Source organism: Eutrigla gurnardus, assembly GCF_963514095.1.
Source record: "Eutrigla gurnardus genome assembly, chromosome: 6".
Classification (NCBI taxonomy): domain Eukaryota; kingdom Metazoa; phylum Chordata; class Actinopteri; order Perciformes; family Triglidae; genus Eutrigla; species Eutrigla gurnardus.
This window is the reverse complement of record NC_139920.1, coordinates 25,783,807-25,794,850: the sequence shown is the minus strand read 5'-3', so window position 1 is coordinate 25,794,850 and position 11,044 is coordinate 25,783,807. Positions and strand designations below refer to the sequence as shown.

Below are 11,044 nucleotides of genomic sequence, written 5' to 3'. Positions count from 1 at the left end.
TATTGTTGTCTTTTCTAAGTGAAAACAATAAAAAAAAATAGAATTGATGGCTGGATTTTGTGTGGGCATTTAGTTGCAGCTGAGGGCGGGGTATGTTGATAGGTTCTTTAAGACAGCCCTAAAGGGAAAAGCAGCACAAACCACAGGGACATGACCATCTATCAAACAGACCATGATGGAGTCTCACTTCAGAGGTTCGTAGAATAATTAACTTCTTTTGGTTTTTACCTCTTTTTACTGTCATTTTAGAGAAGAAAAAACACATGAAATATTTCTTCTTATATATTTACTCTGTAAAGAATTGAATTCCAGGTTTGCATTAAAACAGTGCATCATCAACAGTGAAAGTTACATTACTACACACTGCTATTCGGATTTCTGCTTTAATTCTGCATTTAATCTCGAGTGGGCAAAAATGTGTTTTCATTTCAACTTTGCAGGCTCCTTGTGGACGACACTCGTCCTCTTCACGCTGCCACACCTCGCCTGCAGCCAGCTCTGCCCCAGCAGCTGCCTTTGTATGGATCGAGGCAATGTCACGTGTACTGGTGTCACCATCACAGATATACCAAAGCTCCCTAAACACACGTACACGCTGCAGCTTAACGGCACAAACATGGACGTCATAAATGATCAGAGCTTGGCGAACCGGAAGCTGCTTTTGCGTTTCAGTCTGACTCACAGCCACCTGCACAAGATCCATTCCAGAGCTTTCTATGCGGCCCCGCAGCTCCAGTCGGTCGCGTTGTCGTCTAATAATCTCTTCGCCCTCCCCGATCACGTCTTCAGTCCGCTGACCGATCTGGAGGAGCTGTTTTTGCAAGACAACCAGTTGGAGAGCATATCTCCGGACATGTTTGAAGGACTTGTCAAGTTGATGAATCTGGACCTGAGCCGGAACAAACTGAGCAGTCTGGCTTCAACTGTTTTCAACGGACTGACCAGACTCCGCTTCCTGAACCTTGGCAGGAACTCCATAAAGAAGCTTCCACCGACAATCTTCAGAACCACGACCAGTCTCCTCCGACTCATTATCTATAACAACGAGTTAGACGTGCTGGAAGCGGGGGTTTTTGAGAAGCTCGTCTACCTCATGGAGCTACAACTCTATTCTAACAAGATTATGAGCCTTCCACCTGAGGTGTTCTGGTCACTGTGGAACCTGAGGATCCTGACCCTGTCCTCCAACCAACTTCAGGCTGTTCCAGCAAAGACCTTCTACAACATGCCCAGGCTGATCAAGCTCACCCTTTATAAGAACCCACTATTAGCCCCGTTACCAGACCAGCTAATGGGTTACATGCCTAACATAAGGGAAATCTATCTGTATGACACCAACCTCACCACTGTTCCTGGAAATTTGTTCGCCAACATGTCTGGACTTGTGACTCTTAAATTACATTTCAATAACAAGCTGAGCGAGTTGCCCTCAGACCTCTTCTGCCGTCTTCCCAGGCTTAAGGTGCTCTCATTGAAGAACAACAACCTCACGACTCTTCCAGGAGATATTTTCTCGTCAAATACAGTTTTGCAGGCTCTCAGTCTGAGTGTAAACCCCTGGAGCTGTGATTGTAGTATAAGAGGTCTTGCCAAATGGATAAGACAACATGAGCTTGTGGTTTCTGACAGACAGGACGTATTGTGTCATAGTCCCGCGTACCAAGCACTCCGTACCGTTGGCTCCTTGCGTGAGGAGGAGTTCAACTTCTGCGATGCCACGGGAGTCCCTTCAAGTTATCTTTCTACGCTCCGACAGACAACATCAACCGCCATTCAAGAAGCTGCCATCCCAACAACCCCTCCAACTACCAAACCATCTAGCTTACCTACCACAGCCTTGTCAACGACTCAGCAAACTCCCACCACCACCCTGACGACGACTCGGCAAACTCCCACCACCACCCTGACGACGACTCAGCAAACTCCCACCACCACCCTGACAACGACTCGGCAAACTCCCACCACCGCCCTGACAACGACTCGGCAAACTCCCACCACCACCCTGACGACGACTCGGCAAACTCCCACCACCACCCTGACGACGACTCGGCAAACTCCCACCACCACCCTGACGACGACTCGGCAAACTCCCACCACCACCCTGACGACGACTCGGCAAACTCCCACCACCACCCTGACGACGACTCGGCAAACTCCCACCACCGCCCTGCCTGGCCAGGATCTCTCTTCTCAGACTCCCCTGTCTTATAAGTCCACTTCCTTCCACGACACACTGGTGGTTGAATGGGGCCCTGAGTTTGTTCACCACAACATTCACAATGGCTGGGTTTACGTGTGGTTTCTGCCCTCGGATGCAGCCCTCACTGGACTCCTCATGTTCTCCCACACTCTCCTTGTGTTAACAGGCGTATTCCTCATTCTTGCTGCCATGTTTTGCATGTATCGCCTCACCAAGACCATGGAGGAGCTGAAGGCTGAGTGCGAACACACTCCCGAGTAAGAAGACATGCTATCAGACCTGGTGCACAAGAGACCAAGATGACTGTCCTTTTCCAAACGGTTGCAGTTTATAAAAGATGTCTATGGGGTGTCGGTTTTCTAGATGGTTTGCTTATGTGTATGTAGTGTCACTTTAAGAGCGGTCAGACCTGGAATATGGGGTTTCAAGTATTGTGACATGGTTTAAGATGAAGTTATGGCAAAGAATTCTGGTACTTATTACTTATTTTATGAAGTATTTAATATTATATAATGCAGCACAGTGTATAATACAGTTTGCAAGCTTTAAAACAGCTATGTTGACATAAGTTCATATTTCAACACATCTGAATTAAATTAAATTCAATAAAAAAAGGGCACACAGACTAGCTGTACAACAATAAAATGCGCAAAAAATAAAATGTACAAGAAAATAGTGTGGAAGAATAAAATGGCAAATGTTTGGGCTTTTCAAGGTTTTCATAAGCTTTTCTTCACAAATGATTTGTTACCCTCTAGTGGTGAAAGCTTCAAACTGCACGGAGGGCACCACAATGTAAAAACTGTGTGTTTGCTATGCTCAGTCTGAATAAATAACATCATGTAACTCACTTTCTTTAAAGCATTGCAGTGTGTGTTGTCTGGCCAATCCCTGTGATCATGTAGATATGAAGATATGCACCAATAAATGCCAAAAAACAAGTGTGTTGTTTGATAGCCTCCCCTCTTATCTGAGTTTCGTATCCTGGAATGACGGAGGAATACGCATTTCCCAGATTAACAATTTCTCGGACGTTGGGATGAATAACACAATCATTCTCATAACATTCATCAAAACAGGACGCCCAGGTTCAGTCGAGAGCTAAAATAGCCGTTGACATGACACTTCCTTTTGGAAAACAGCCCTGTTATTTCACAAGCCTCCATTATGAAACAGAACCACAACATTGTGTACACAGTTATGAGAGAATTTATAACATAATTTACAACGTAGTCCAGAAAAGGATTGAAAATAGGAACTTTTTAATTTAATCCTAACTGTTTTAAAGATAATAATACCATTTTTGCAGGCAAAACAACAGGGAATGTGCAACTGTTGATCAAATAAGCTTTCAGATCTTTTAAACCGGCATAAAAGGACAGTGGATGCCACAAATTCCACGAGGCGTAATTGGACTTTAAAACAAACGGCAAACAAAAGAGGATGAATTTGGTGAACAGCACCCAAGTTCATTGCTATGGCAACGGGTGATTAGGCCTTTCCAGTATGCTGAACTCACACAACAGACACACACAGACAGAAAGTGAGAGAGGGTGAGCATGGGGAGAGGAAATTACACGCTTCAAAAGGAATACCTGAACACAAATGAGAGGAGTTCCTTTTGTTTTTTTAATCCAGCCTTTATTTAACTATGATTCATTTATTTTATCCTAGTCAGAGGGACTTTTTGTAACTCTGGTCTGAGCAGACTCTTGGCCGTGGAGTAGAGCAATAATCCTCTTTAAATCCAATAATTAACTGTTAGAAAACATTTTGAAAACAAACATTTTGACCAAAACGTCTGCAACATTATTGTAAAGTGTTTTTTTCTTTGATCTCCAATTGGTTCTCATCTAAAAGGAGCTGTTTTGTCATAAAATCAAGTTCTATGTATAATCGCGGTTAATTTAACTATGTTATTGTTCATTCAACTTCAATCTGTGACTCTTTCTCATAGTTGCAAGAATCCAGGAGCAAATTCAGTGATTTTTAGCTGTTGAAAAGCTCAAATGTGAAGTATATGAGCTCAGACACTAACTTCTGTTATGCTGGCATCCAAATTCATACAGTACTTGAAAGGAGAAGAGCAGCATCCAAGGGTTAAAGTAAAGTATACTGCCATGTTACAATGAGGGGGGCAGTAGCCAACGTGAAAACATCAGCAGACGGTATCTTCAATCTAGAATCATGTTAATGACTACTGGCTGTCTGCTTCCCGTGGTTGTAGAGGGTTGTTTAATTGTTCAGGCGCCTCAGTAGATAAGGTGGTTCTTAGTCCCCGACACAGCTCCCTCTATCATACACAAGGTCACTATGTCCCTGTAGGTATTTGGTATCTGAATGTACGCAACCGTACTGTCCCAAACGTTTCTCTGCAGACTTCCACCACACATTATGTTCTGACATCACGTATCAAGCTGGGCTGACTGTCAGGCCTTATGCTGACAGCATGTTCACTGACACCCTGGGAAGTAAAGTAGCGACACTTAAACGGTCCGTTTCATCCGGTGTGATGTAGCGTGCCCAGTCTATCACTGATGTAATGGTCCAATGAGGACAAATACCAGCGGCGTGATCAGAAGTGAAGTTTGGAGCCTGGTGAGAGGAAAAGTTAAGTGTGCCAGGTTAATGATAAAAATGACTTCACGGTGACAGCTCTGGCTCCTTCAGTGTCTTTACAGTAATCCAGAAAACCCCCATACGCCAACAACTGACTGTCTATACGTTAACTCCACCCTCGCTATCTGTTCTCTGTGGTGAGTCTGTCATGTTACAAAACAGATGGATTCACTTACTGCAACGCAGGAATGTTAAACACAGCATAGCGCTCTGCACAACTCTCTTTTTTTTCTCTCCACAGATGGATTGAAGAACGTACCGTTCCACGTTAATTAATTTACGCGGACAGGCCGAGAAAAAACCTTTTGGTTGACTCGGGAAACAATCTAGATATTCAGGATCACGTCCCACATATTGTATATGCACACAAACAGAAGCTCAACACCATTTATTCATTTTCCTGAACATGATTGCACAAGGGTTCGTTATGAATTAATTATTTCGGCAATAAAGGTAAAACTGAACAGACGTTTGTATGTAACCCTAACAGTGGATTTTAAGTGGCCAAACCACCAGCGTGCAAGAATACCAGGGGCGTCGTGCCAAAGATATGTGCAGCTGATACTTAAATTTGCACACCCAAACAAGAAGGCATGTGCAGAAAAACAATGTCCCAAAGAAAAAACACAAAGCTAACTCCATTGTCTTTAACCAAACCACATTCTTACTATCCTTGTAACTCCAACCACCAACACAAATATATATATATGTCCTGGAGGGGAAACATGTAGTTACATAATTGAAAACACATGGATCCCCTTAGATGAAGCACAGCTCACACATCCACTTACATGCATTACAACCTGCACAGACACCCACGGTACTGTAAACACAAATCACCAGAGGGTGGGGCTTCTGCTGGTGGGCTTAATCCCCCACCACCACATTTAGCAAAAGAGAAATGTGAGTGTGAGAGGAATAGAGGGGGGAAGTGGGTCGCTCAACAGTGCCACTGACGCCTCAGAGAAGGACCTGCAGATTTCATGAGCTCAGGGCAAAAAAAAACAAAAAACTGTTTGGTGAGGGGGAAACGAGCGATGACGAGGAGCAGGAAAATGTGATGGTGTGAGAGTTCAGACGCTGCTGGAAACTTTCATCAGAGGATTTTAAAGCTGAGGAGGAAGGGAGGACGTACATAAGAGATAACCACGCCGACTCTGTTGAGTGAACTGTTCATTCTGTTCATCATCAGCCGCTACAGGAGGTGAGTTCTGATTGCTCCTTACTTGTGACCGACGTGTGTCGAGGATAATGAGGCAGGAAGATTTCATGATGAAGTGTATCTGAATGTCAGTGTCATTTATGGGACTTTTATCTTAAAAATACAATCTTTTGTACATCATTCTACCACTGGTTTTTATTAAATAATGCGTGGATACATAAACTACAATACTGCCTGTAAGAGTCTTAGTTTGCACTGAATTTAGTGAGATTTAGAACGTGAAAGTGTGATTTATTTTGGATAACTTGAGTCGTAACACTATGTTAGGTAACGTGGTCATCAAAATCATTTTATTTAAAACATGAATCAACTTGACTTGGCTTGCCTGCTGGTCTCTGGCTGATACAGTTCCCAACTTTGCTCGGTCAGTCTTTTCATGACAGACAAAGTGCTGATCCTTCAGCTCCAGCAAAAAGGGGGGTGCGGTGGGAATCCAAAGCAATTAATGGTGAGCTGGAAATGCTTCAGCCATTACACTGTACTGCAGAGCATTCGAGGCTGTCCCAGTCAGGAGCAGACAGTGGTTTTTAGTTGGACTGGGATGTTGTGTTTTATAACAGATGGAGAGGAAACATGGTTCAGCTGTCGGGTCTAGAAGCAGTGATGCTAAAATGTGTCATGTGTCTGAAAGCAACTAAAGCTGCCTAAGTCATGATTTCCACTGCCACACATTAAAGGAGAGTGGAGCTGTATACAGATCACACATGACATGATGGATTTCGCATTTGTGACATTTTCTGGTAGTTGCGTAATCAGAAAACACCCTTGCCTAACCCTAACCCTAACTTGACCTTTAATCTTGTTAATCTTGCGCATTCACTGGAGTTAAGAACAGGGAAGTGGTGATAGTGATGAAACCAGTGGGTGTTGTCCCTCAATCATACTAATAAGAAGTAAATGTTCAAATTCGTATTACTGAGGCTTCGGGTATAACGTACGGGTATTCTGGTAAAAGTGGAGTACTTGTAGGGTGGGGGAATAAAACATGACGTATTTTAAGACTTTTACTCACAATGAAAACATGATTTTCCCTCTCACAGCAGGGTGCGAGCACCTCGCCTCTTGAATGAAAGCAGACATGAGTACACAACATATGGAAAAGGGAAACGGCTTTGATGGACCATGGGTGTGTTTTACAACACCCTATCTTTGATAAATATATAAAAAAAGGACAATAAATGAAATGAATCTGGTCCCTCTGTGGCTGAACTCATTTGTAGGGACACACTGGTCTCTTTAGACAAGTTTCTTGCTCAGAAAGACTCTCTCTGCACCCTAAATACACCGCAGCCACTGAGAAACAACTCGTGCTTGCCAACCTTGAGTTGCACAACTTGGATTTGTATGGAGAAGCAGGTCATTATGTTGGCAGAGGGCTGCCTTCGGAGCCTCCTGTGCCATTACACGCAGCGAACGCAGCCTCCGCCACAGCCTCGGACACGGGCAGGCAGTCCGTCATGTTCAGATGCACTATTAGACACAGCGCAAAGATACTTTTGCTTGTGGCAACAAGCCAAACTCCAATCTCCATATTCCTGAAGCATTCTGCAGCAAACGTTATATGTGAGCTCCAGAAATGCTGTTGAACGCACAGTCTAAATACATGGTTTGATGCCAAAAGGCTGGGAAGTATGGCGATTTAACCAGCCATCCCTTTTGGCAATTTTGGTGGGCAACGCTCCTAGCCACAGGCAACAATGTACAACACTGGATCAATTTATGCAAATGTCTCACTTTTGGTTGAAGCTGGAATGCTGAGGTTGCAACATGTAGGAACTGTTACTAATTAGAGTTGCCTTCAGTATAACTGCCTTATTATGGGAGTGCAGAGATTCTCCGTTGTGGCTGTTCTGTCAGTGAGAGGAGAGAAAAAAAAAACAGACCACAGTCTCCTTTTACTGTCCAAGAAACGAGCAACTATTGTACATCACATCTCAGACAGTAGTGCAGTGAAGAGAAAACAGCAAATGCAAAAGTGCTCCCTGTCGCTCCCTGAATGTTTAGAGTGGAGCATTCCATAATTATCTTCACACAGCAAACTATTTCAAATTTAAATGAGAGCAGCCGAGGTCAAGTTTACCTGACTTTTAGTCGCTAGTATGGGTCCAGCTCCAAAGACACTATAGACATGTCCTTAATGTGACGAGACAGTATCATTTGCTACACCCCCGTGCCTGGTAAAGACACGTCTTTCATTGAACCACCATTTGTAACACTGGCATTATTTTAAAAATCTGAAGTAATGTCATGTTTCTTGGCCTTGACTCCAGTCCTACAGAGCAACAGAGGACACTGAAAAAAAACACTTCACAGGCTGAGTAAAAGTACTCCCGATGACAAGTTAACTGACTTTGAAATGTGAAATTGTTGTACTTTAATGACAAAAACAGGGTATTTAGTACAAAGTGACTATAATATGTTCATGGAGCCCTTTGCCATGTATGTAAATCTGAAGATTCATGACAAACCTTGACACTAACATCACCATATCTTTTGTTCTAGGTTAAAAATGGATCTGCCCCTGATGCTTCATGTGCTCCTACTTCTCTGTTCCCTCTACGCTACTGTTGATGCGTGTCCAGATGGATGCAAATGTATTGAAAATAAAGTAATCTGCTACGGCCTCTCGGACTTCCCCACAGCTTTGCCTCCATCTACCAACGCCCTCTATTTTACCAATAGCACTATCTACATCCTAAAACCAGAAGACCTGGCTGATTTCTCCAATGCCCTTGGCATCTTTGTGATTAAAGACACTGTTTTGAGGGAAGTGCAAGCTGGCACATTTGATTCCGCTCCGAACATAGGGGCCTTAGGTTTTACTATGACCGAACTGCAAGATCTTCCTGAGGCCTTGTTTCAAAATCTCCAGAAGCTTCAGAGTCTGAATCTGAAGAGCAACAAGCTAGGGGTACTCCGCCCTAATTGGTTTTCCCCGTTGGCACAGCTGAAACAGCTGGACCTCAGTAAGAACCTCTTCACGTCTATACCTGCGGAAACTTTTCACCCTCTTACTGATCTGCAATATCTTATTCTGTCTGCCAACAATATCGGTCAACTACCTAAAGAGACATTCAAGGGTCTTTCTCATCTGAAAACCTTACGGCTTAATAAAAACGTGTTACAGGAACTCCAACTTGGCAGTTTGGATGACCTCGGTAACCTGGAGGAATTATCCCTAAATGACAATCAAATCACTCATCTCCACCCTGACATGTTCTCCAAGACTTTGAAACTCCAGAAGCTGTTCCTCTCCCACAATAGGCTCACATCTCTTCCACAAGGCATCTTCTTAAACCTGCCCCTCCTTTCCCAAATCTCCCTGTATGAAAACCAGTTGGAGAGCCTGGGACCCGGAGTGTTTGGACCCATGCCCCTGCAGGAGTTGTGGCTGTATGACAACAAGCTGAGCCGTGTGGAGGATGACACGTTCAGGAACCTGACTCGGTTGCGTCTCCTGGTGCTCAGTCGCAACCAGATCAGCTTTGTGTCCCCCAGGGCCTTTGAAGGATTGGAGCAGCTGGGGGAGATATCACTTCACACCAATCTGCTCAAAACCCTGCAAGCTGGGATTTTCCAAGGTCTGCCAAGTCTGCTCAACATTTCCTTGGAGCACAATGCCATCAGCTCCCTCCCTTCGGGGTTTCTTCAGGGTCTGAACAACCTGGGAGAGATAGATCTGCGAAATAACTCCCTTCCCAACCTGCCACAGGAGAGTCTAGATGCCCTCAATGCAGCAAAGGGAATCCTTTTGCAGCAAAACCCCTGGAGGTGTGACAAGGACATTCTGCCTCTGAGAGACTGGCTGATACAGCACCCGTCCAAGGCCAACCACACTCTTGTGGTCTGCGAAACACCTGCTAGTCTGAACGGTGAAGTAATTGCTCTGCTGGCGGATGAGAACTTACTGCCTCTCAACACAACAGAGGACCCTGTGTTGACCTCAACAGAGAAGAGGAGGAAAACCCACACTGCCCCAACGAGACGGAGCATTTCCTCACCGGCTGCCAAGACCACCCCCTCCCCAGAGCACGAGGAGGTCACCAGCAGTGGCCAAGGGGAGACGGGAACAGTTTCTAACGGTTCTTCGATCATCCTCATCGCCATTGCCGTAGTGGCCACTGTCATCATCAGCACCGTCATCATCAGCTGTGTGTGCTGGAGAAGGAACAAGAGAGGCAGGGGAAATATCGGCCGCAGAAATAAGAACTCGGTGCTGTAAATTAGACTAGATTAGATATTCGCAACCTAAGAACTTTTAAAGCCAAGGGAAAATGCTCACTGATTACTGATTAAAATGTGGAGTTGATTTTAGGGCCTCAAGGAGAACCGAAAGAACCACTTCATCTCCATTCAGATGTACCAGCAAGAACAAACAAGTCAGCTTATGAATTCATTAGCTTTCAGTTATTAATGATCACATTTACCAGCCAGTATTTCTCTTCACATGCTGTAAAAAGACTCATGTATGAATGAATGAATGTAAACTCAGATACACTGCAACAGTCAATTTCTTGAACTTCTGCATTCAGTATTTTGTCTTTCATTTTTCCAGTATTAATAACTACAGTTTCACAAGTGCTTTTTGCTCTAACAGTACAAAATGGAGACAGTTTTACTTTTTTCTTTTTTGAAATAGATGAAAAACAAAACATGTCATTATGACTCCACTGTAACACAATTCATCCTATGTTTTTCACATTTACAATGCAAAATCCTACTATATGTTGAATAAATGTGCTACTTTTAGTAGGAACAATCTTACCTTGTGTTAATCATTTACTGAACAAATGGTACTTAGTTCATTTTCACCTCCATGAATCTGATAGCAAGTTGACCGTTTTTTCCTACACATTCTTCATCGTATAGGAGGATAAAACTGCGCTTAAATGAGTCTGAAAATGAAGTTATTCAAACAGGTTGCTGTGGTGTTTTTTTGTTGGATAGTGATCATTTTGTGATCACCAAATAGTAATTAGACACTAGATATTTAAGTAGTTACT

General features: G+C 43.7%; 2 protein-coding genes across 2 annotated transcripts; both read left to right on the top strand.

Moving 5' to 3' along the window:
• Positions 1 to 141: 141 nt before the first annotated feature.
• LOC311014314 (uncharacterized protein) lies at positions 142 to 3,126 on the top strand. Its single transcript, XM_084010859.1, has 2 exons — positions 142 to 194; positions 441 to 3,126. The coding sequence occupies exons 1-2, from the start codon at positions 173 to 175 to the stop codon at positions 2,459 to 2,461; spliced, it is 2,043 nt and encodes a 680-aa protein (XP_083866985.1). The 5' UTR covers positions 142 to 172; the 3' UTR covers positions 2,462 to 3,126.
• A 2,608-nt stretch (positions 3,127 to 5,734) lies between these two features.
• Positions 5,735 to 10,805, top strand: LOC311014908 (uncharacterized protein). Its single transcript, XM_084011842.1, has 2 exons — positions 5,735 to 6,023; positions 8,544 to 10,805. The coding sequence occupies exon 2, from the start codon at positions 8,551 to 8,553 to the stop codon at positions 10,261 to 10,263; it is 1,713 nt and encodes a 570-aa protein (XP_083867968.1). The 5' UTR covers positions 5,735 to 6,023; positions 8,544 to 8,550; the 3' UTR covers positions 10,264 to 10,805.
• The last annotated feature ends 239 nt before the right edge of the window (positions 10,806 to 11,044 follow it).